At 35.8% G+C, this 26,654-nt stretch overlaps 1 protein-coding gene across 5 annotated transcripts; it reads left to right on the top strand.

The window, feature by feature from the left end:
* Positions 1-1,165: 1,165 nt before the first annotated feature.
* Positions 1,166-25,541, top strand: ALX1 (ALX homeobox 1). 5 transcript variants are annotated; one of them, XM_049883988.1, is made up of 6 exons: positions 1,168-1,486; positions 1,599-1,727; positions 1,812-2,271; positions 5,192-5,496; positions 8,462-8,590; positions 23,720-25,541. In XM_049883988.1, the coding sequence occupies exons 3-6, from the start codon at positions 2,046-2,048 to the stop codon at positions 24,038-24,040; spliced, it is 981 nt and encodes a 326-aa protein (XP_049739945.1). In that variant the 5' UTR covers positions 1,168-1,486; positions 1,599-1,727; positions 1,812-2,045; the 3' UTR covers positions 24,041-25,541. The 5 variants fall into 5 exon arrangements, with proteins under 5 accessions (XP_049739950.1, XP_049739945.1, XP_049739947.1 ...); XM_049883990.1 differs by having other exon boundaries at positions 1,996-2,271; XM_049883992.1 differs by having other exon boundaries at positions 1,169-1,486; positions 2,119-2,271.
* Positions 25,542-26,654: the final 1,113 nt, after the last annotated feature.

A 26,654-nucleotide genomic window follows, 5' to 3' on the forward strand; every position in this document is an offset into this window, starting at 1 on the left:
AACAATTCGCTGTAGGTACTGGCTAGATTGCTCGGGACGCGGTGTAATAGTATCAGCACAAACTATTTAATCGGAAAATGCTGTCAACTCGCCAGAAGGTGAGTGCTCTCAAGGCCACAGAGAGCGCGGTGCCACGTGAATGGATTTTGCGCCCCTCCTCGGGAGAACAGCCCCGGTGGGCCGTCCGCCGGGCGGCTGAGGAGGCTGCTCCTGGCACGTCCGCCGGAGGTCTGACCAGCTCGACCTGGGTGTTCAGGGAAGATTCTGCTTCTAGGGCAAGGCTTAAGAGCAGCTTGGAGGGCGCAGCGTTCCTGGTTTGTTGCTGCTGGGCTGCGGCCTGGCCCGGGCACGAAGACAGTCTCGCCAATGAGGCTTGGGTCAGCCAAGACCTCCGAAGAGGATGGAAATCACCGGACCCACCCGATTCCCTCCAGATTTGGGCTTAGCTTCACTGGTCCTACAAGCCTTTGCCACTCCCTGCGCCTCCAAGACCGTGGCCTAGCTGCCAGGCTGGTCTCGGGAGACGCGACAGGCGCTGAAGGGCCTGTGACGAGAAAGTCTGTGAGGACCCACGAGCGGAGAGACGTCCCTGACAAGGCGCAACCTTGCCCCCGACTTGTGGGGACAATTCATCAAAGCTGCCAGTTTTAGAGGCCTGTTGCAAATGGTCTTTTCATGCACAAGGCACTAAGGGCATTTTTGCCTCAGACACGGTGGGCTCCTCGGAAGCCAGAGTCCGGCCTAAAGCCACACAGAACTTTCAACCCTGCGGTGTTGTCCTGCACTGATGGAGCGGCCAGCACCCCGCCCGCCCTAAGATCCCCACAGGGGGAAGGAGAGGCTGGACTCTACCAGCACCTGGGACACTGCCCCGCGAGAGCGTCCACCCCCGCGCGCGCACGCGTCATTCGTTGCCCGCACGCCTTTTTCAAATAACTCTCCCGCGACTCTTTAAAAATAATATTTTTAAAAAACCACGCTTAAGTCCTTCCTCCTCTTCCTCATAAATTTCTTAATGGCCTAGACAAGCCTCTCCTCTGGCCCAGATTAAGGTTCCTTTGGAGGCACGTTTCCTAACGGGCTTTCTTAAAATAATCTGCATGTAATGATAAAATCCTGGACGAAGGGGAGGGGTGGGAGGAGGGTGGGGAAATAGGTTGGTATTGGTGTCAGTCGTTTCAGTGCCTCTTTTCCCGGCTTCCCTCTCTCACCCACCGCCACCACGTCCACACGCCCCGCATTCCAGAGAGAAAGGAAAGGCCAGGGCCTTGTGAAGCGCAGAGCGCGCCAGGACGCCGAGTTCCTGCGCGTTCGAAGTAGAAGCAGCCCCTCTACCACAGCACTCCTAGTTAATAGCTGCCAATGTATCCGGCTTTTTGAGCTTCGGATTAATGTGGATCTTCACGTAAACGATTTACGGATGAAATAAAAGACCTTTGGAGCAATACTTCCTTTCAAGTTCTTAAGACGCCTCTCAATCTTTCTGGTAGTGAGTGGCTGGCCTGGGGGCGGGGTGGGGACAACGGGGTGCCAGGCGGGAGGCCGGATGGCGCAGAAAGCGGGGAGTGGAGGGTTAACTGTTTCGTGATCTCACCAAGCTCTTCCGAAGTGCCAGTTGACTGTCGCGGCGAATATGTTTCTGGGTGTTGAGGCCTCGTCCCTTCTGGTATTTGTCTGAAATGGAGCTGTCTGTCTGTCTAACCTAGGCCTGGACGCGCCCTGCCCGGGTAAGTGGGGAAGGTGGGGGTAGGGTGGGGGCGGAGGGGGACCCGGGGTGGAGTTAGTCGCCTGCCTATTTTCATATTCATTAGAACTGGGAGGTTTCCCGAGGAGCCCAGCTGAGTTTCAAGATATAAAAGCAACTTCGGGTGCCCCCTTTCCAGCCGTGACATATTAAAGGGCTCGGAGCCGGGCAGCTCTCGGCGCCGCAGCGCTTGCTTCCCCTTTCCTCCTCTCCGGCCCTCCCTCCTCCCGCCCACTCGCTTCCTCCCCCAGCGCTCTCCAGCCTCGGCTCCCGGGGAACTCCGCAGTAGCCTTCCAGGATTATGGAGTTTCTGAGCGAGAAGTTTGCCCTCAAGAGCCCGCCGAGTAAAAACAGTGACTTTTACTTGGGCGCAGGAGGCGCGTTGGAGCACGTTATGGAGACGCTGGACAATGAGTCCTTTTACGGCAAAGCGTCGGCGGGCAAATGTGTGCAGGCCTTCGGGCCGTTGCCCCGCGCCGAGCATCACGTGCGCTTGGAGAGGACCTCGCCCTGTCAGGACAGCAGCGGTGAGTCGCCAGCGCCCTAGCCGGAGCCGCGGCAAACTTTCAGCAAACTCGAAGTACGGGACGGTTCTGGACAGGCTGGAGGGAGGAAGTAAGGAAAGGGGGAGCGAGAGAGGTGGAGGGCAGAGAACGGCAGTGAAACGGTGCGCATTTTGGGAAGCGATGTTCCGGCCGCTCCGGGCAAACGAAGGATCCGACGCTGACTCGCCTCCGCGCGGTTCTCTTTTTCGCTACTGGTTCTCTTCGCCCTACGAGTCTCGTCCTCTTAGGAGTCCAGGCGTCCCTCTATCCTGGACCTGGGCGTAAACTGATAGGGCATTAAGTAAAGCGTAATTGAGTCAAGACAGAGCGCTTCCTCTGCTAGGCTCGCTGCCGGGGCGGGCGGAGCTGAAATCGATCACAGCTCGTTAGTGAACGTCACTGTCGTCAGGAGTTAGGAAACTTTGAGCTCCTTTCGGTGACCCCCCCTTTTTTTTTTTTAATGTTCCCAGACTTGGTGATCTTTTTTCTTTCTGAAGTTGGGGGATTGTTAGATTAGCTTGTATGAATTTGAGTTTTGCTCCTTTGCTTTTGCACTAGAACTCAACGTAAATTTTTGTTAAATGCCAAATCACTAAATAGCTTCCGGCAAAGAATCCCGCATATAATCACTCACTCCTGAATTCAGCATTGTCTATTTTTCTAACTGCACGTTAAAAGTCACCTAAGTAGTCTTTCGGAATGCTCCTGGGTGAAATCTTCAACTTTGAATGTCTAAGTATCTCAAAGTCAAAATGTTATCAAAACAAACCATCTGTCTTTTGTATCTTGTAACCCAATACAAACCCATTATTTCAGATCGCGACAGCTAAGCAAGTTTACAGTTCCAAGAGGACTTTTCCTTATCATTGTATATATTCCACAGTTAATCTGTAAGGAGTGGGTTGCTTTAAAATAACAAACGAATTAAGTGTGAAATATTTACAACAAGCCTCCTGCTCCCTATTTTAATGAAGGTTCAAAGCCTGGCAAGGAATGGATGGACTCTTGGATAATTTTATAAATATTTTGTACACAAAATTTAAAGCTATCCTTTGTATTTTATTTATTAACGTTGCAAGTAATTTTTCACTTGCAAGGATAAATCAAAAAGGCGCAAATGGTAGAGAAAACAATCAGCTAAATCGTTTCAATAATTTATTTAGAAAGTCGGGTAATCAATTTTTATCTTTAATACCCTGAATTTTTGGCTTGCTGGCTGTATTTGAGACTGCAGTATCGTTATTGTTTGGAATTTTGAATGTATGCATAAAATTAATTCAAATGACAGGTTTTTTTTAAAAAAAACGATTCTGTAATGTCCTATGTTGACTGCTGGATTGAACTCAATTATAATATTTTAAATTGTCGGAAATCCAATGTAAGAAGAGAAATAGATTCAATATGATTTTTGATACTTTCTCAACTTTTAAACGAACATCACACTGTTAGGATGAATATTAACGAGGAATTAAGTAAGAAGAATATAGGCAGCAGCCTGCTTAATTTAAGAAAAGATCGTGTCTTTCTGATGAGATGCCCTTAGCCTTACCGCTGCTTCCCCTCCCCCCATCCCGGGGCTAATTGCCGGAGTTCCCTCTTTACTTCTGCCCACGAAGACAAAACCGTATTTTCAATCTGGCATGCCTCTATATTTAGTTATACATAGCATCTTCCTTTGCATGAAGACTGTTGGCTTACACTAAAACAGGAATTTAAGTTACATAGGCATTAAACTTGAATAGTTTTTATAACGACTAACGCAGTTGTAAAAATACAATATGGGGGATAATTAAAAAAGAAAAATAAACTAAAAAAAAGATGACATTCCACTGGAAATTATGGTCCTGGCTGAATTGACTTTATTTACTTTTTAAAAAATGCCTCCCATGTCATTATATGCATCCATTTTGCTTGCATGGTGTGTGTCTGTGCGCGCGTGCGTGCGCGCGTGTGCGTGTGCACGCGAGCGCGCTCGTGGCATTACAGGACACATTTTTGTTTTATATCATACTGCAAGCATGCAATCAAATCTGAAGGAAATTACTGAAATTAAAACACCCCTTAACAGAATGCCAGATGCCATCAATTGTGGCGTTTTTTAGATGTTTGAATTTCTGTACTTTAAAAAAAGTACAGAAAATGTTCTGTACTTTACTGGAGGGAAAATAAAGCTTTCCATCCTAAACGACGTTTCGTGAGTTAAGCGGAAATATGACATTTAGAAAGAGATCCAAGATGAATTTTTAAGCTAAAGAAACCTACTTAAATCTTAACTCTTTTCTGTAGAAAGCACTTCTAGAAACTGGTATGAAATTCATTTCTTATACGATTACTTTTTAAAAGATTTAAAAACATGGACATAAATATATACTCAAAATATTCAAAATGTAGTGGACATACACCACATCGTCAGTCTGTATGGAGGGGTAAGATTGCTTTTGAGTAGATTTTGGAATTTGTTTTCAGATACTATTTAAAAATTGGATATCTTTCGTGAGCTATTTTTGTCTTCTGTGGCTAAATGAATGTCATTAAATTTGGGTCACTTTTCAAAAATCATGATTACTTACATTTTTGTTTAAGTCTAGAGTATCTTTCAATTTGACTACATTATTTTAATTATAAATTACATGCATAATCCTTATATTAACTCTATAAGATAGAACTGCGAATTTGGGCAAATTATATGAGTTCTATGTAAATGTATTTTAATGATTTTTAACCTATACTACAGTGAAATAATAATTGTACCTAATGGGTTTTTTAATGTGATAATGAATTAATATTGGCACAGCAAACATTAACAGTCTGCTTTCCTAATTCTCTAAATTACGTCAACTTAATTTCTCCATGGTGATGTTTCATAATCCTGAGAACGATTGTTTTTCCCCTCTGGGTACAGTAAACTATGGAATCACTAAAGTCGAAGGACAGCCTCTTCACACGGAACTGAATAGAGCCATAGACAACTGTAACAGTCTCAGAATGTCTCCTGTGAAAGGGATGCCAGAGAAGGGAGAACTGGATGAACTTGGGGATAAATGTGACAGCAACGTATCCAGCAGTAAGAAACGGAGACACCGAACCACCTTCACCAGCTTGCAGCTGGAGGAACTGGAGAAGGTCTTTCAGAAAACCCATTACCCGGATGTGTATGTCAGAGAGCAGCTTGCTCTGAGGACAGAGCTCACTGAGGCCAGAGTCCAGGTAGGAGACAAATGGAGGTCTCGGGGGAGGAATAACTCTAGAATAATTAAATAATTGCAGTTTGCCACAAAGGAAGAAACTGATTCTAGGACTAAGGATTATAACAATATGCTTTATGCACGTAGGTCTACTGAAATTTCTTTTCACTGGCAAAGGATTTGACAACTCACACAAAAGCATAAAACAAAAGAACCCATGAGTAATTCCAAAGGCATAAAAATGAACAATTATTTAAAGAGAGCAGAATATGATAATGACATATCCCTGATTTTAGAAAATCATTTTTAAAGAGTGAAAATCAGAATCATAGTTGCCTGTTTAGTTATTGATGTTTTATCACCCATTGAGGTTCTTTTTAAGTTCTACACTATGTGTTTTGTAAATTATTCTATAACAATCCATAATTCTATATTTTTATTAGGTTTGAGTTGTAATAAAACAAAGAACAAAATGAAACAATCCCACAAACTCCTAATTCTTACATTTACCGTAATCTATTTTCACTTTATGTAATTTAAGAAAGATCAGATGGCTTATTTACAGCTTCCTCACCCCAATACTTAGTTGCCACTATGTGCTATTTCATTATAATTCCTTAAATTTAGATAAATTATATGAATTTTGCAGAGGCAGTAGGAATAATGATCTTAAAATAATTTTATTATAAATAACTTAATTGTATTTGTAAAATGTACTCAGAAATTATCAGATTGAATGACTTATTATATTTAAATTCTTTAATAATTTGAAAAAGGAAAATCACACTGGGTAAAATTCTACCTCTTGCCCTTATTTTATTTTTACTAGGTTTGATATTATTTAACTATTAGTTCCCAAGTAATAACTGAGTTTAAAGTGTAACAGTAACTCAGGAGAATGGACTTTTCCTTTGTGCTTTTTAAAATTTTAATACTGAATTTTGCAATTCCTATAAACTACTTCAATAGAGAATTGAAAATACAGTGAAAAATTTTGTTCCGAGTGAAGTAATGGTATTCCTTCTCAAGATTAAGCCATTGTAAGGCACTTACATCATTAAAGACAACATCTGGCAGTGCAGGGATAACAAGCAGCAGATTTTTGCTTTAGTTTGTGGAGGCAAATGGTTACTTTATCTTAGTTCAGGAAGTAAATATATAAAAAGTTGATGCTAACGAAGATTTTTAGAATTGTCACATATTAATGCGAGTCCTGCATGTGTTTTTGGTCTTGTGTTCATAGATTTAAATTAGTTATACTCATAACCATAGAAAAATATGTTTATGTACCAAGCGATCAGCTGTGCACATTGCTTGTTTTCCCCTTAACATTTCATCAAGTGCTGATTAATTTTTGTCTTAGGAACATGCACAGAGAGCCAACCTGAACCTAATTTACTCAGGTTGTTCTCTTTCCTGCTTTTCACATAAGTGTGATAATTGGCACCCATTTTGAGGAGATTGTCAAGGCCTTTTTGTCAACGAGAAAAACAGCTTCTTACTAAGTTCCATTAATGTACTCTGGTGCCTGTTGGTGGAGGCAGCAGGAAAATATGTTTTGTTTTATTGTTGTTGCCTTGAGCCCTGGGAGCATGGATGATACACATTTACGAACAGTGTGCTAAGAAACTATGCTGAGCAGGTAGTTATCTTTGCCTTGTTTTGATTGCTAAAAATTCTTCAAAGCTCCATCTTAAATTTGCAATATGTGTTTAAACATCAACCTGAACATTAATATGTCGCCATACTGTGAGGGGAAAGAAATAGATTAGAATTCCATATGAAGACGTGAACATTTCAAGTAAATTTTAATGACAGATTTTTTACAATTTACATTTTATACTTGATTTCCAGTTTCTTTATTAAATATTTTATATTCTGAACATAATTCTGTAAAGAAGATTAAAGAGCTTCCTCAAAGCTGCTTATATAATTTCCACACAAAAAGTATCAAATTATGTATAGGGAATATAATATTCTATATCTTCCTTTAACACATTAAAATATTAAAATGAAGATTTTGGAGATCTACAAGTGTGAATTAAAGAATATTTAACTCTCTGAAGAAGATAGTTGTTATGATAAATATGTCTACTATGTAACTAGACAAATTGTGGAAGACAACTTAATAACCACACTAACTCACAGGCTTTCTTGGTACTTGTTATATTGATCCTATTTTTTTATTATTTATATTACCTGTAAGAGTTGTAAATTGGAGGAATGATTGTGAAGACAGCTAAGCATTTCCCAGAGAAGAAGGTAAAGGTGGTGTAATTTACGTAATTAGCACCTTTGTTATGTTTTAAACCCATAAGTTCCACTTTAGATGATTTCATTTTACCTGCACCTTATCATACTCAACACAATATGTAATCCTAATGTTTTCTTGTTTCGAAATAATCATGATATTTCCCCTACTCCCATGTTTCTGATGTAATCTTTATGATCAACATTTTATAAGATACCAAAGTATGGGAAGAATCCAGAAGAATCTTCTTTTTGTGATGTGTTTTAAAGATATATATGTATGTATGTATGTATATAATTTTTCCCCTGACCTAGATGTTAATTTGTTTAGATTAGCTGAGTTGATAACCCGAAACTTAAAAACTATAAATGTCTCCCACATTCACAGCATTCTCTTAGAGGAGGGTTATCCACCGTGTTTTGGAGATACAGGGAGTCATCAAGATCGTATAATCGAATTCCTTTTCATTTTTGATAAATGAGAAAACTCAGGCTCAGACATATTAAATAAGTTTACTGAATGTCTCTTGGCTCTTTCTATTAAATTACGTTGCCTGATGGGCACATCATTTATCGTATCTGGATACGAGAGAAAGTAAAACCTGTGAAGCCTTTTCTGAGATAAAGAAGTTCCTTTCTAAGTAATTTTGTTGACTTTCTGATTTGAAGTCTTTTAACACCACATTTCCTTTATCAGCTATCCATTAGCTAAAATTCTACTCTTTTAAAAAAATTAGGTTTGGTTTCAAAATCGAAGGGCCAAGTGGAGAAAAAGAGAACGTTATGGCCAAATACAACAAGCCAAAAGCCATTTTGCTGCCACCTATGATATATCAGTTTTGCCAAGGACTGACAGCTACCCACAGGTATGGTACACTACACAGAATACTGACGGAGAAAAGTAGATGGGGTTTGTATATCCGTAAAAGGGTTAGCATAGGCTTTATTATATCTAATACAGTTCAGAATGAAAATTTTAACCTCCAGAGAACCTTTTCCTTGTTTTTTAGATTTTTGTTTTACTAAGTTATTTTATTATTATTTTCTTTCAGAGCCATACACTTAAAAATATTTCAGGGTCTATTCCCTTTGGATCTTGTTACAAATTTTATTAAGTAGTATATCTTCAGTTACTCTACATTTTAATTATTTGGACTCTCTTCCCTTTGCTAACTTTTAAAGATAAAGAAAGCATTGCCTGGCATACTATATCTGTGGCTATTGTTTTATGAACCATAACCATAACCTAGCATCAAAAGTGGCCAGTGAAACCTTCAGTTAGACATAAAAATATCTCTATTTTTCTTTGTTGTCATTTTGGATTTATTTGAAAGTGCTCATTATCTCAAGGATACTTTTAAAATTTTATGACTTAAAACACAGATATAGACACATATATTTTAAAATTTCTCACTTTTAAGAAATACCTCCTTTTCATAGTAGGCACTCTCTTACCTCATTTCAAAAAGTATATTCTCTTTATTCTAACTATTTTATATGATTTTTAGAAGAGTATTTTTCCCTTTCATACTTTGTGATGTAAGTAAATATAATGCGTTTCTTTTTGTAACTGAATATTTTTTTCTAACCCTGAATAATGATATTCAAAAGTGTATTTGATACACATTAAAGGAACATGTAGAAAGTGTGATGTAACAACCGCTTGCGTAGAGTCTATTCTGACTCATGGCTACCCTGTGCTTGAGAGAGTTAAGCTGTGCTCCACAGTGTTTTCTATGGTTTTGATGTTTCAGAAATAGATAGCCAGGCCTTACTTCTGAGGTACCTCTGGGTGAACTTGAGCTGTTGAGCAGGCTATCATTTTATTTCTTATTGCTCAATGATATGCATTGTAAGAGACCACTTTGAAAACATATATGGAACACATATGCTGGAGAAAAATAATCCTGTGCTTGATGGTTAATACCTTGATTGTTTTGTGACTAGACCATTTAAGTTCCAACCTTAAGGATATTTATTTCTGTCAACTGTAAATTCATATCCTGGGAGCGTGAATTCAGTTCTTTGATTTTGTGCTAGCCTCGTGTGTTCTTTTACCTTTTATGGTCCTTGAAAACCTGTCTTGGCAATTTCTCTTTTTGAGATAAATTCACCAAATTCATTATGTGTAATGTAATAATATGTATAATGTTATATGTTAAAAAGAGCCCTATGGATCAGCTTGTTCAAGCTCTCCATTTTGAAAATGAGGTAACTAGACCCAGTTGAGTTAAGGAATTGGTCCAAGATCACACAAATAGTTCCTTAGACGGCAGTCTATAAAGGGTCATTGCAGCTAAGTCTTTCCACAGAAGTTTGCTAGGAAAACAGTTATGGGTGCCTATTGAATAAATGCCCCACACCTGCTGTGAGAGTAGAGGGTAATTGAAAAAAAGAGGAAGACCCTCAACTAGATGAATTGACACAGTGGCTGCAACAGTGGGCTCAAATATAGCAACGATTGTGAGGATGATACAGGATCAGGCAGTGTTTCGTTCTATGTACATAGGGTTGTTATGAGTCAGAGCCAACTCGACAGTGCCTAATGACAACAACAACCTGCTGTAAGAAGACTTTTATCTCCTTACTTTTACTTCTGGTTAATCATCATGGGGCTAATGAAATTCAATTCACTAAATATTTTTAGTGCCCTAGTTTGCTTCTAAACAAAGTAACATGAAAATGTTTCCTCTGTAGGCTATAAGATCCATGACAGTAGGGACTGCTGTGCCTTCATAGTGCCGGCCATGGTCCCGGGAATATCGGCAGTAGTACCATACCCCTTCAGGCTCCCAGCATTGTTCTAAGCAGGTTACTGTATATTGACTCATTTAATCCTCATAACAACCTTATGAGGTAGGTGTTATTAATTGTTCCCATTTCCCAGATGAGGAGACTGAGGCATGGAGAGGTGGTATTTATTCAGTTTCAGTAGTTGTGAAGTTCCAATTTCACCGCAGGCCATCTGGCTCCCACGTGCAAGATCTTAACCCTCACAATACACTGTCTCTTCCAGTGAATATTTTTTGAATGATTGATGAATTACTATCAAGAGCATACGGCTGGAGCTGCACTATTCGAGCCTGTAGTTTAGTTCAAAGAAACTGGAAATTTACTCACAACCAGTGAAATAACAATGAAAAACCCATTGCCATTGAGTGAATTCTGACTCATAGCGACCCTATAGAAAAATATAATTGAGACTGAATATAATTTACATAATTTTGAGCTACTTGGTAGTTAATGACTTTGCAAATAATACAGCTGTGAATTATGAACCCTTTTCAAACAGACTTTAACTATTAATCGTGAGTTTACTCTGTAATACTTTATCTTTTTTTTTTTTTTACATCTTTTTCTTTCAATCTTTATTACTTTTCTTTTAAACCCTGTTTCTGTTTTCCACTTCTCTGTTCCTTGCTGTTGTCTGCCTTATGTCTGACGACTCTTTCTTTTTCACTATAGCATAAAGCATTTAAAATAGTGCCTGGCGCCCATGAAACTCTATGTGAGGGATTAATACGTCATACCCCTCTTTTTCCTCTAAGGTTATCTTGCCATTGTGTTATTGTGCCTTAAAGCTTTAGATATTATTGGTTAGCAGAATGAGGAACTCCGATAGCTAAAGCGGGAAAGAGAAAGGTACAAATTACACATTTGACAGCAGCTTTCACTCTAACAAAGGATAAATTTTAAACTTTTTCTCACAAATAGAGAATTTTGTACTAATTCTCCCTGTGATTTCTCCATAATTTGTGTGTTGCATATACCACCTCATTATTTACATATGACAGCATGCAAAACATATGTTGAAGTTAGTTTTGACAGTGCTTTGCATTAACAATAATTAAAAGCAATGCTCTAAAAGCCATAGTACATTTCTCCATTGGTAAATCTTTTAAGGATTGGTTGCGAAAAGTTCTGAAATCAAGTGTTTCTTCCCACTGCAAATATTGAATAAAGCCACAGGAAAATTCCATTTTAACTTAAAAAAAAAAAATGTGGCTGACTTGAAAATTTTTTCCTTTGTTTAAAAAGAAAAAAAAAAAATCATGCCAAGATTATGTCTCCCAAGTTTCAGCCTAAAGGAAACTTCTTTTTTATCATGAGGCTTTTGAAATTATAAATTTCTGATAGGAAAATAGGAACTGAAATAGGATCCAACAACTTAATTCAATAGGGCATTGAATTTGGTTACTGTTACTAATTATAGAAAAAAATTAATTATAAAATAGTTAGAAACTAGAAAATATTGGAGGCAGGACAGAAATAAAGAATTAATAGTTTGGCAGGAGAGCAAAAGCATACACAGAAATACATGAAAAGCAGAGATAGTTTAGAAATCCCCTCAAGCCTGCTCAGTGTAGATAATAATCTTACCCAGCATAAATTTATATATTAATATATAATATGTTTTTTTATGTATAAATAGTAATGACTATTTAAAAAAAATTCTTCTAAATACCTTGTTTCAACTGGTGTTCATTACACTATAGTAACTAAACTGTGATGGTAAAATAAAAACTAGCATTTGAGAGATTATTTTAAGCTAGGCACTGTACTTCCTGATTATAGCCATTAACTCATTTAATTCGATCTCAGGCTTTCTGAGTTAAGGAGTCCAGTGCTCTTTATGCAGCGTTTCTCTGAAACCATCACTGAGAAATGAAACAGTTCTATTTTGACTCTAAAACATCACATCACTTTATAAAGATTCTTCTTTATCTTTTAATTTATAAAACAATGATATAAAGCATTGAAAAAATCTACTCTCTTCTTAGACTGATTTAAAATACTGTTTTTCTTAAGCCCAATCATATTCTGTAGCAGAGTAGGAAGTGAGAGTTGTGTTATTTCAATATAAATGATACATTGTGAAGATTTATTATGTCCGTAGTAATATACTTTAAAACCCTGAAACATGGTATCTTCTTTTTTGAAGTCTTTTATTTTGGCTTACAGCATCAGTTGTCATCTGGCAACACTACCGTTTAAAAAAAAAAAAAAAAACCGTTTAGCCAAGTGAAACTATTTAATGTTCTTTAATATGTGATGTTTTTAAACACAATCTACTTGTGCTGAATGTGTTCCCTCTGTCTCAAATTCTCTTCTCGTCACCTAAAGCTTATCTCCTTCAGAAACTCTCCTCTGAATCAGTCTGTCCTCAATCAGCACAGCTCTTTCTTGCTTACACCGTGGTGGGTTGTAGAAAATGTCTGCCTCCCCATTTACATTTACATTATAAAGTAGTATTTAAAAAGGTGATCCAGTTCTCACTCATCTTTGTATCACCACAGCATTAAACAAATTACACAAAAGAGATGTGAATAAAAGGAGTGCTTCCTTTAAATATTTATTCAGGAATACATTATAAAACAAAAATTAATCCATTTTCACTAAAACAGCAAGTTTCTGAATCTGCTATTAACCGACTCTGTGGTCTTAGGCAATTAACGTTTCCTCTTTAGATCTCAATATCCTTCACTCTAAAAGGGACAGACTAGAAAGATCCTTTTCAGCTTATTTTTTTTTTCCAGAGTTATTTACATTTTACCCAATCAGTATTTGCCAGGAACTGTTAGGCACTAGGGATACATGAGTGATCCAAACAGACAAAATTCCCTGCTTTATGATTACAAATATTGATGTTATGTTTTAGTTGCTGTCTAGTGGATTCCGATATCTGTTGCCGTTGAGTCGGTTCTGTCTCACTGAATTCCCCAAATGCTTCTTGGTACAAACTAGACCCCCCAAACCAGACTCCTAAATAATTTTTACTCAAGCTTAATAAGCAAGCAGGGATCTAGTGACATTAGATACTAACTTGTAGCGAAACTAAAGCATTTTAAAAACAATTATTTTAGTGAATAAAATATTTTATAGTAAGGTATAAACATCTCCTGGATGATTACATCCAGCCTTCATTCTTACAAGAAACATTATCTTCAGGCCACTAGGTTTGGCTTAAGGAGCCCTGGTGGCGGAGTGGCTAAGCACTTGGCTGCTAGCCGAAAGGTCAGTGGTTTGAACCCACCAGCTGCCCTGTGGGAGAAAGATACAGCAGTCTGCTTCTGTAAAGATTATAGCCTTGGAAACCCAACGGGAAAGTTCTACTCTGTAATATAGGGTCACTTGGAGTTGGAATCGGCTCAGTGGAAATGAGTTTTTTGGTTTGGTTTTAAGTTTGATCTATATTACTATCATTTTTACCATTTCCTAGCTGAATAACTTTCATTAAGTCCCTTGACTTCTTTGATCCCCAGATTCTCTAGTTATAAAATGGAGGTGTTTTTGTTGGGGTGTTGATATGAGTGAGTATGATGAATTTTTTTTGTTATTGCGAGGATGAAATTGATTTTCAAATGGTAAAGCACTGTGTTTACAATCTATGGAGTTGAATCTTGGGGTTTGAGGAGCACCAGAGAGTCATGAAATGGCTATGTTCTTCATGGTCAGGGAGTTGTGGATTCAAATTCTGATTCTGACACTTAATAGCTTTCGGACCTTTGGCAAATGAACTACCTTCTAAGAACATTTCTCCTTACTTGTAAAATGGAGATAACAGTTCATATGATATTTGTGAGGATTAAATAAAATAATATATGCAAAGCACTTAGGCCATTAAAAAAAAAGGCCATTACCCAGTACATAATGAGTGCTGAATAAATAGTAACAATTTTTTCATAGCCATTAGTCATTATTAATTTTGTTCTATAGTAGAGAGATAGCTAAATGGTTTGAGTAGTGTTTTGTGTTGTAGCATTTAAGCTAATCCAATCTGAGTAGATTTACTATTTAAGGATATGTCTTATAACTAGGGAAAAATCAAATTCAGTTAAATATACTTTCCTCTTTAAATTAGGACTGCCAAATATGGCAACTTTAGGAAAGTTTGAGTGTATTTAAAACCCCTGGAATTATTTTCTCATGAAGAAAAGATTATCATTAAAATTTTCAAAAACAGTGCTGAAGTTTTTTCCCATCAAAATTTTGAATGAGTTTTTACTTAGTATCCAGTGAGAATCATAACTGAATTTTTGTTTACCAAATATACAAAATGACACAAAGTATCTTATTTTCTGTTGCTTTGTTGATGATTTTATAAGTATATGCTCCTTGGAATTTGAACATACCAAGAATTGGGTTCAAGTTAAAAGTAACTTATCATCAGTGAAACCCTGGTGGCATAGTGGTTGTGTGCTACGGCAGCTAACCGAGAGGTTGGCAGTTCAGATCCACCAGGCGCTCCTTGGAAACTCTACGGGGCGGTTCTACTCTGTCCTGTAGGGTTGCTTTGAGTTGGAATTGACGTGACAGCAGTGGGTTAGGTATTTTTTTTGGTTTGGAACAATGAAAAACACAGATTAGAGTTGTGTAACAGTTTTTGTTTAGCAAATTCTATTCTAAACATTGTAATCATACAAGTTTTTAAATGATTTTTAAAAATGTCTATAATACAGTGATTATCGAATATATTGTTCATCATGCCCTTCTTTCCATCACCAGTTTCTGTACCAGTCTTAAAGTTTACCTTTATTTAAGCTAATAAGGAATATGGAATCCTTGTTTCCTTCAACCACCATGATTTGGCAATTTAAAGGCATCTGGAGCAGTTTTTACCTTTGGAGAAATTACCACATTTTTTAGAAGCCCTGGTGGCACAGTGGTTAAAAGTGATGGAATGCTAACCGGAAAGATCAGTGGTTCAAAAGTGCCAGAGGCTCTGCGGGAGAAAGATGTCATGATCTGCTTCCGTAGGGATTTACAGCCTTCGAAACCCTATTGGGTCTCTATGAGTTGGTATTGACTCAGTGGCAGTGGGTTTTGTCACATTTTTGTCTCTTATTTCTATTTTTTACAAGTATTTGAAGCACACAAATTAACATCTTTAAAAAATGTTAATACTATAGATGTACTTGATGCATTGTGTAATGAATGTTACCATGTCTGTAAAACAACCAGTGGAATGGTCATACAGTAAAATTTCTGTTATGATTTATAGCTGGACAAAAATGTCACCATAGTTAGGTCAACAAGTCATATTGATGTTGTACAGTTTCTCACTGATTATAAAACACAAATATTTAAAGCCATGGGAAAAATATAGTGAGATGGGCTAATATTACTCAAATAAATATACTTATGTTTTTATAATTGTTAAAGCTGCTGATTTAATTAAATATATAAAGTATATACAAAGTTTATATAAATAGGTATAATGCATATTTAATATGAATGTGTGCATATATATATAACATTTATATATGTTTGTCATATTGGCTAAATCTGATGTTTCTATGTCTTTTAAGTCATAGAGTATTAGATATATAAAACTTTACATAAACTTACAGTTGATCTTAAAATTGCAAAAATAAAATTCCAACTGTGTAGTTAGTAGAAATAGAAGATGAATATGGTGATGGCTATACTCAGGAGTTTATATATGACTACAAGAGGGAATCTCTAAGATTAAAAATACTCTGTGCAAATTATTTACCTATTTGAGTGATGTTATTTATACCCAAAGAAAACTTAATTCATATTTTCATCTTAGTTTCTTACTATTGTGAATTTTGCCTTAATAGGGCATTGTGCTGTTAATATGAATCAGGTCCTGGTGAATCAGCTATAGCTATCATGCATGTACTGAAATGCAAGGATATAGTGTGCAGATGATTGGAAAATACTCAATATCATCATTGTTGCTTGATAATAATAAAATAGGAACTGCTAGATGTTGTTGTTTTATTCCCCCCTTAAATAAGTTGATTTGGAAAGTTTTATTTAGAGACATAAATGGTGAGATTTCTTGTAAATCTTCTTTTTAATGATTGTAATTACTGTAAAATTGAAGAATGTATTCAACAAAGAAAAATTTTAAAAAATGCCCTTTGGCTTAGAGCATTTTCAAATCTTATTTGAATAATACAAAATTTAAGCACATTTATCTGATGTCATGATGATATTAACATTTTTATGAGACTTGGGGCTTTTAATTTTTGCACGAACAAAAGATATACCCTCTTATTTTTCCATAAAGCAGTTTTTTTCCTCAGATTATCTGTCTCATACAACTGTTACATCTAGTAGTGATTTTCTTCTTTAATGGAGAAGGCATTCTTCCTTGTTCCAAATGCCTGTACACATTTCTAAGATGAAATTTTATTAAAAATCAAGGAAGCAGTAATTAATAGATGTTCCTTTTCTGACGAATAAATAATTTCTTTTCACTTCAGTTTTATAATATGTATAAGAAAAATATACCTTTGAAGTTTTCGAAATGTAAAGTGATTCTTATAAATCTTAATATTTTGTGTATCATATTCAATTTTTTTAGGTGAAAATTAGGTACAATAAATGAGGACTGATAAAAAATATATTTCTTATTTCAATCTCAGATTGCTCTTTTTATTGCTTAATTCAAGTCGTTTTTTTCCCGGGTGGATCAGTGTGTCTTACTCACTGATAGCAGATTCACTATTTAAACAATTTTACTCTTTTTGACTGCCCATAACTTACTGATATAGTAATGTGAAAAATTAATGGGACCTTAAAAAAATAAAGTTGGTCAGCAGCTAAAAATATCTGTAATTTAGCATATGATTCTTATTAATATTTTATCACCCTAAATTTTAAACGAAGGGATATGCTAGTAAAGTATGTAATGGGTCTCTTTAAAACATTGAACTGCTTTTGAAGAAAATGATGTTTGCATTTTTTAAAAAGAGATCCTATAAAAAATTCTGGTAAATTAAATTATGTAGTGATAATGTGCTAATAAATCTGTATAGTTAAGTATTGAATAATATACAGAGTAGTCAGTGAATGTCAACATTTTGTCAAAGATGAAAAACCAAAGTAAACTTGGATTTTAATGCGGAAAAACTATTACTGTAACATCATCACAAGTACCTCTTTGTGAAACCCTGATCTCTGTCTTAAAGCAAGCGTTAACTGCTGCAAGGAAGTGTGTGGGCATGTGATGTGAGTGGGGTGTGTGTGTGTGTGTGTGTTAAAAGTGTGTATATGTGTGTGATGAATGTATGTGTGTATATGGTATGGGTGTGTATTTGGATGTTGATGGTGGGAGGTAGGAGCAATCTGTATATAGAAGAATAGGGTTAAATAAACTGATTTCAGTAGAAAAGCATAATTTAATTAGTTAGGTTTGGAGGTGCTGTACAACTAAGGGAAGGGGCCTACTTATGTAATTTCATGTTGTTCAGTGTTTCTATTGAATTCAGATTAAATTTCCTAGGCCGTTGTCTCCTAAATACATTATCAGTAGGACCACAGAATATGTAATACTATTGTGAAACTATTTTTTTTTTCCACACAAAACTACTTTTGCAGTTAAGTCGAAGACTGAGAAATTTATTTTTCTTTTAAAAGCTTTCTTTAAAAATATTAAAAATTACAATAATCAAATCAGCAAATACATTAGAAATACACACCAGGTTTAACATACTAAAATTTTCTTTGTAGTTTTGGTTACAAAGAATATATTTATATCAAGTTTATAACATAAATGAGATAATTTCACATCCATGGTTTACCATATTACTTTAATTCACAACAAATATATTTCCACAGTAAAGAGGACTTAATATATACATAAATGTTGTTGTTGTTAGCAGTCCTTAAGTCGGCCCCTGACTTGTGGGGACCCTAAATCTATTGCTTTTAATTCCTTGGAAGAAAAATTAATGTTAAATGAACTTAGTTTCAGTTTGGAAAGAATCAGAAAGAAAGTAACTTTACTCCAGAATTCCAAAGTCATAGAATAATTGTTAACTTTTTATTTGGTTAGGAAAACATTAAGGGGCAAATGTTCAAAGTAGAGTGTAGTAAGTTAGCTGAACTTCCATTTGTGTTAATGGGAGGCAGTTGGTAGCTGGGTATGCTTTGAACATACCCCTAGAACTTTTAAAAAATGTTCCGAAGCACATTAAAACATCATGCTAATGCGCTTTAGGTTCTCCACTTCTTTTAAACACAGCAAAGAAGGAAAAATGTAAAGGCAGGCAATTTTTTTTTTTATTTAACACAGGAAAGAAGGATGTGGACATTATATAATAATGTTGTTCCTGGTTAGGAAGTCCTTGAATATTATTACTGTGTTAGAAGCCTACAAAAATACCCAAGATATCATTTGGTGCTGGGCACTGTGATTGTAGGGGTCTGGGAAATAGTCCAAAAAAGAAGACTAGTTATCCTACTTAGGAAAAAAAAAAAAAATGCATTCTTTCATTCCAGAATTTAACAGCAAATATAATGCTTCTTTTAATAAGCCAGAGAGAGAAATGTTGCCTAGCTTCCCTGTTGACAAATAGGTAGTATGCAGCTTTAGACAATATAATTTGTAGATGCCAAGCACAAAGGTTTAAAATCAATACCTAGATAAAAGCAGAATTGGTGGAGGTGTGGAGGTGCAATAGAATGAGCTCACCTAGATAGTAGTAGACTTAGCCAACCAGACACTCAAACAACTTGGTCGTTTAATCGATTATTGCCTTCAAGTGTTAACAGAAGTAGATGATTCAGAACAAAGATGGTACCTGACAGGGTTTCCCTATAGTGATCAGACCACATGTCGATTATATTTTACTGTAGATACAGTATATTGATAAGGGTGAAGGGTATTGACAGTGTCAGTATATTTAGAGGAGCATGACCAGATTGGTCCAGAGTCTGGAACACATGTCGTATGTGGAATGCTTAAAAGGACTGGAGATACTTAGCTGGAGATGAGAGAGAGACTTGGGGATGGTGTAATGATTGCCTAAGATCATTTGAAAATTTTCACGTGTAAGAGGGATTAAACTTTTTCTGTGTCATTTTAAGGAACATAAATAGAAGCATACTAGTACAGAAAGATCATAGTTCACTTTTACTGAGCTCCCCAAGAGGAAATAGACTGTCAAGCAGGTGAGTTTCTTATGAGAGGAAGTAAGCATCTCTTAGGGGTACAATTGAAGGTGTACGAGGGACTTTCTCATTTGTAAAGAAATTAGGTTTCAGTACTCAAAACCAAACCAAGCCCACTGCCGTCGGGTCGATTCTGACTCATAGCGACCCTATAGTAATTGTTAATTCTAGTTGCTTTTCAAAATTGCATATGTATTTTATTATTACTGATATCATTATTTTAATATTTTAAGACAGATGCACTGAGTCATACCCCATGCTTAATTAGAATCTCCAAGGAGAAACACCTATGACGGAGAATAAGTATTTAATAGAAAAAAAAAAACAAAAAAAAACTACCTAGGTAAATACAGTTAGCAAGGTATAGGAATGTAATTTTCATGCTTTCTATTAAGATTATATGGTATGGTGACTCTAGAGTTCAAATCACAAAATAGAATCTAGAGATATTATTCTAAGTTGACCATAAATTTTTGGCTGCACCTAAAGATGGATCAGTCCAAATTTCACAGAGATTTTTCAGTCATTTAATAAACTGTATTAAGGGTTTATCATGTAGTATATTGGGCTGAAGATAAGGAAACAGTCGTGAACAATAATCATGGATTATAAAAAGTGAAGCCTATGAACCCCCACAAAGTTAGGATTATGAACAATAAGATATTTTGACTCATAAAACTGGGTTTTATGTTGTTATAGCCCTTGTTAAGGTTTCCTGGATTCAGATTTAACTAACCCTCCTCATTGGAGTTACAAGGAGCCCTGGTGGTGCAGTGGTTAAGTGATTGCCTGCTACCTGAAAGGTCAGCGGTTCAAACCCACTAGCTGGTCTGCAGTAGAAAGATAGTATGCTTCCATAAAGATTATGGCCTTGGAAGCCCTCTGGCGCAGTTCTTCTCGTCCTAGAGGGTCACTATGAGCTGGAATCAACTCGACAGCAATGGATTTGCTTTGTTTTTGGTATTGGAGTTACGCAATCTTGGGTAAAGTTTTTAAACTCTCTGTTGTATAGTTTTGCCTTCTATAAAATGGGGATAGTAAAAGCACACACCGTTTAGTGTACTGAAATTAGTAAGTATATTAGTAATACATTTAATACAATGCCTGATGGTGGTAATTAACCAGTAACAGTTATCTATCGTGAACATGATCTTGATCATCATCAGAACCATAAACATCCAGAGGGGGTACTTCAGAGGATGTAAAACTGCAATTCACTGGGGATTTTTTTTTTTTTTAATGGTTTGCACCTAAACTTTTGACATAGAAAACCAGCTATGTCCCTAAAGTCCAATAAAGACATGCCAGAATGTTAAAAACGGAAGAAGAAAAAAAGAAGGGAGAAAGAGGGAGAGGGGAATAGAGACACAGATATACATCATGGAAACAGGATAGATCAATAAAATTGTCTGAAGTGTATATCTCTATCCGTGGGAATAAATGGCGAAGTCTTCAATAGATTTGGCTATCTTGTCAAGCCTAATACTGCTGTACTAACTTGCTTTACCAATCTGTTCTGTTCAGAAACATTTCAACATGTTAGAAATTCTTTCACTCAAAGTAATAAATTTATTCTGCTTGATCATATCCAAATAAGTTTTGATCAAAATAAAAGCATTTCTCTGTGTCATGGAAACTAGGAAATTCTTTCGGTTAGCAATTAGATTAATATTAATTCCTTTAGGGAGAAATTGTTGCTTAATGTACATTCATGAATTACCTCCATTGCCTTTGTTTTCTTTTTTTGGCCACGTGTCTTTACAATTCTGTTTCCCGCATTATCTCCATATACGTCTAAGATTCATTTTTGCCTCTATGTGCTTATGTACGATCTAGTTACTATTTATTAAAAATGATGATTTTTCTTGACAGAGAAAAAAAATTCATTTCTTTATCCTGATGTTATAGTGAACGAATTTATTATTTGAAAACAGATCTTCTGCATTTTAATAAAATACATATATTTGTATGTATCTGGAACATGAGTAGATGATTTTAATAATACATTCTAGCAACACCATTTATAAATTGAGAAATCCTTTAGCAAGCACAAAATGCAAATACTCTTCTTTACCACTATTTTACCTGGAATTTATTTTTCAAAAATAAGCAGTCAGGTTCACTTTTCATTTCCTGAAAGTGCTTTTGTCAGACATGTGACTGGTTTTTACTGTGTAGCACAACATTTGATTGACTGTCAGGGGAGAATCACCAAGATCAAGTTAGAAGAGCTAGCCTGATAGAGTAATGATGTTAACAGCGCCCCTTGTTGGTTTGAGATACATAACTTAGCCATCACTGGCTCCGATCATTATTTTTGTCTAAACTGTAATGCATATAGTAGAATAAGCCAAAATTAAAACACAACCAGTGAAGATTTAAAGATTAATAAAGGATTACTTAAAGATGCAAATTATTATGTATAGATCACAGATTTAACAGACTTAAGGCCGCTTATAAATATATAAAGAACCGTTTTAAAAATAACACTGAAATGAGCATCTTGTCAATCTGTGAAGCCCTACCTAAAGGATGAAATTAGCTGTTCAGGTTTTTCTCTTATGTTTTGAAACTGGTTAAATGGTCCTTTCTCAAGTAACAGAGTAACTCCTCTACCAGTTACTCTGGTAGTGTAACTGTTCTAGAAGATTGTTTAGCATATTTTCTGCTATTAATTGAACATAAGTTGTCATGGCAAGTATACTTTACGCTTGGTATTTTAAGACTACACCTAAGGTTATGTGCAGTAGCCTAGAATCTTGACATAAAAATAAATATAAGAAATCATTGATTGTTCCCCTCTTGAGTCTTCCTCTCTTACTACCCTGCCTTACAAAGAAAAGCCTGATACAAACACATTCATTGTTGTTGTGTTTGCCCTCAAACCTGTTATAATGTAGCAAAAAGGCATAAAATGTGTTTATTTCATCTTCTAAGCCTTCATCTCTGCCTTGCTATGTACTGGGCAGCATTTTCCTTTTTTATTTTCTAGCTGTTTGTCAGGATTTTCCCTGTCCTTCCCAGTAATGCATGTGATCACTGTTCTTTTCTTCTCCTTGTTTAAATAGCTTGCCTAAAATGCTTTCTATTTAAAATTCATATTGTGGAAATTCCATTTAGTGTTTCTTTTACATGGTAATAGCTTCAGATAAATGTGTGTTGGTAATATCACTTTAATTTTTTTTCTGTAGAGATTTAAAAATATGAAATATGAATTTCTTGATCACAAATGATAGCCCAAAGTTTTCAATTTTGTATATTTTGCTTGAATTATACTCATATGCCATTCTTTGCTAAATATTTGCACATCTTCCTAGTGTACTGCCATTATTTGATAATGCTCCATGCTTTAGAATTTTCAGTTTGTCTTACATGTCACACTTCTGTTTCAACCACACCAGACAATCAGTTTTAGAATAAAGTTGGAAAATATATATATATATATCTGTTATATCTGCATGTATACATATATGTGTTAAAATCAAGTATCTATTTACTCAAAATTATAGGACCAAAAAAAAAAGAAAGCAAAAATTTTCTAAAATGAGTTTGATCAAAAATATCTTCATGTAGCAAATAGCTTAATGTCAGCAGTGGCTTCCAACAAAAACTGCCACACCAAGTCTCCAACTTCAGGACTTAAAAAAAAAAAAAGTAATTGTGTCATTTTGTTTAGAAAGATGAAAACTGCCTTTAAACTTAAAACCATACTTTAAACCAGTTTTCTAAGCACATGAATTGGTCATGAATCATGACTGAATAGAGATTCATTAAAAAAAAAAATCATGACTGTAAAAAGAATACTGAAGAGACTGACATGTTTTGAGAGTATTTTATGTGGTCAAGTATGTGGTTTTTTTGTGACCTATTAAAGTATAACAAAATGGAAGAACCTTTCAAATAACTATTTTTCAGTCATTGTTTTATGTATTTAGAGTAATTACAGACCACCCAATAGGGGCAAACATTTGAATCGTTAACAAAATTTAGTAAATACAATTTAGCCAAAGTAAGAGAACAAAAGTGAGAACATGTAAATGTAATGTTTGTTGTTTTATGTGTTCCAGATTCAGAACAATTTGTGGGCAGGAAATGCAAGTGGTGGCTCTGTGGTTACTTCATGCATGTTACCACGTGACACCTCCTCCTGTATGACACCTTATTCTCACTCGCCTCGGACAGATTCCAGTTACACAGGGTTTTCAAACCACCAGAACCAGTTCAGCCACGTGCCCCTCAACAATTTTTTCACTGACTCTCTTCTTACCGGGGCAACCAATGGACACGCATTTGAAACAAAGCCAGAATTTGAAAGGAGGTCTTCAAGTATTGCAGTCCTTCGAATGAAAGCCAAGGAGCACACCGCCAATATTTCATGGGCCATGTAACATACAGTACCCTTTTATTTTTCGTTTGAAGCAAAGTAAAACATTCTTGTTTCTCATATTTAAAGGATACCACAATAAGCTGCTGTGTGTGGAATTGCTAAAGGTCAAGATATACAGTGAGACCAGCTTAAATAAATAGTTGTTATTATTTAACATTAAAATTTAAGAATGAACCTCTGAAAAGACTAAATAGGTTTACCGTGCACCAGTCTCCACAAACTCTGTTTTAGTATTAAGGTTTTTTTTTTTTTTCCTATTGTACGAGTCGATGAAATATGATCACGCAACTTAAAAGAATAAATGTATTAAACAAATTTCTCTGTTATAGATTGATTTATGTTAGTTTGGTATAACAAGAAATCCCTTGTAAAATAATACCTGATAAAGGAGGAAATGCGCTGGGAAAAATGTCAAGATACCAAAGCTGGCAGGTAAATATTGAAGCTGGGTGTTTTGGGGAGTTAACTGCCGTGTCTCCTCTCTCTGGCTTGGAGATTCAGTGTGCATGGCATATCCCCTTTGCTGAGAATTTATCTCCAAGCTGCCAAGATGTTTTTACGTCTAGATATTTCGCTGAATTTCCACTCTGGGGGGGAAAAAAAAAAGTACTTTTCTAAAATGACCAACATTTGCATGAAATTTTTGGGCATAGTTTGCTGAAAGCACGTGGCTCAAGGCAATAATTGAAATATTCCAGTGATTTTAAAAATATAAGTCACAAGAGCGTTTTTCATACGTCATCTTTCTCACAAAAAAAGCCAGCATGAATTCAGAAACCTAGATATTGAAAACGAGCAAAAAAGAAAACCTGCTGTTGTCTTTAAACTACAGTTGTGTTGATTAAACTGTGCACACAAACACCTAATAAGTAGACAAGAAGAATCTTCATCAGTTAAAAGAGCAGCTTATTTAAATTTGTATTTATTCTGTGGCCATGTGTGTGCACACATACATTTGTGTTTGTTTCCTGACATATTATACTTTCAGCATTTTTTGCTACTGTGGTTGCACATAGGGAATTAAGATGTCAGAAGACTCTCTAAAATTTCTGGTGGAAAAGAAGGCAAGAAAAATACTTTGCATCTGGAAAATTGCTAACCCCTTTGATTTACTTCTCCTCCCTTTCCCCTGTCACATACCAAGCTTTTTCAGATGAGTGAAATGTCAACCTCCTTGAAAGACTCTTAAATTCATAAAGGGAAAGTAAATTAATTGAAATGAAGACAACTTCCATGGCTCAAATCAGGACAGGATCTGCTCTTTGTACTCGCTCCGAATCTTCTTGTGGTCCTTGGAGCCTTTAGGCATTTGCCTGGAAGCCCTAAAGGCTAAAAGACAAGAATAAATGAATTAAAAAAAATTGAATTGCAGAAAAAAAGTCCATAAATTCAGTAAGCATCTCTTTCTAGTGGGAGAATATTTACAATAATTAGACATCTTTTGTAATAAAGTTTTAAATCAAGCAGATGATGGAGATGAGTGATGTCCTGAACAAACATTCCCTGACTTCATAATAAACTTTGTTCTTTATTGCTTCTGTGTTCTCTCTTTTTTAGTTTTGTTCCCAAGAAAAACTTGTTCAACTTTGGCCCGAGAATTATGCTTACATGCAGGGGCTTTTGTTCCAGGATTGTTTAGGCAGCTGTTAAATATTCTTCATGTTTTAAAAGAGAATGACTTCTTTTAAAATATTCATATGTGTGCATTCGTGAATTAAAAATTGGAATTAAAACGTACAATTTTCTTTTTCAAAAATTTCTCAAATAGTACTCATTTTCTAATAATTCACATTTTAGTGTCTTTTGACTAATACCATATATATTTTATAAAGAGAGCCCAAACTCAGAGAGTCACTTTTAAACTTCATTTTATTTCTTAGTTTTCCTACTCTCATTTTTTTCCTTCATTGTATCAGAGAGTTGGAGCTTCTGGAATTCATTTTTTTTTCTCCCAATTCAAATAACATCTTTTTAATTGAGGTTTTACATAAGTATAATTGAAGTAGCACTTTAAAACATCTACAGCGTGTGAAGTACTATTTGGGGTAGTAAAATAAATACATAACGGAACCATGGTCCTCGTTCTCCATGAGTTCTCCATCTTTCTCTATAGGCACATCCATAAAAACCTGTAATACTGATTTCGCCCTTGCCCACGTCCCACATTGTATGATGACATTAAGAGCTGCAGGAGTAATATATCTTTGTTATGTGTTAATATCCCATCTCTCTTTTTTATTTGCTGAAAATTTGATATATGAAAATATAATGAAATGTACTTTCGATTGAAAAAAGATAAAGCAAAGTCAAAAGTGCATAAAATGCACTTTCTGACTTTTGTTTCCTTGCTCTTTCTGAACTTAGGTTAAACTAAGTTTGATGTACTATAATTCATCTTGCTCAGAAAAACACTGACTTTCTATACTTAAAAGAAAAAATAAGGGGTATTTCATTTACGTTTATTTGGGTGCCTTACTGATAGTAGTGATTATTGGGAATTTTGTTTCATTAAGTAGTTCTGTCCACTTGGATATTTGCCTCCATGACTGGCTCATCCCCTGATTGCTCCTTCCACACTTTTTTCTTGCATAGATGGTTTGAGAGATGATTCTTGA

The sequence above is a fragment of the Elephas maximus genome, chromosome 4, assembly GCF_024166365.1.
Source record: "Elephas maximus indicus isolate mEleMax1 chromosome 4, mEleMax1 primary haplotype, whole genome shotgun sequence".
Lineage (NCBI taxonomy): Eukaryota > Metazoa > Chordata > Mammalia > Proboscidea > Elephantidae > Elephas > Elephas maximus.

Coding starts and splice junctions, on each gene's coding strand:
- ALX1 (XM_049883988.1), top strand. CDS start 2,046: ATGGAGTTTCTGAGCGAGAAGTTTGCCCTCAAGAGCCCGCCGAGTAAA. Junction 2,272..5,191: donor GCCCTGTCAGGACAGCAGCG/GTGAGTCGCCAG, acceptor CTCTGGGTACAG/TAAACTATGGAATCACTAAA. Junction 5,497..8,461: donor TCACTGAGGCCAGAGTCCAG/GTAGGAGACAAA, acceptor TAAAAAAATTAG/GTTTGGTTTCAAAATCGAAG.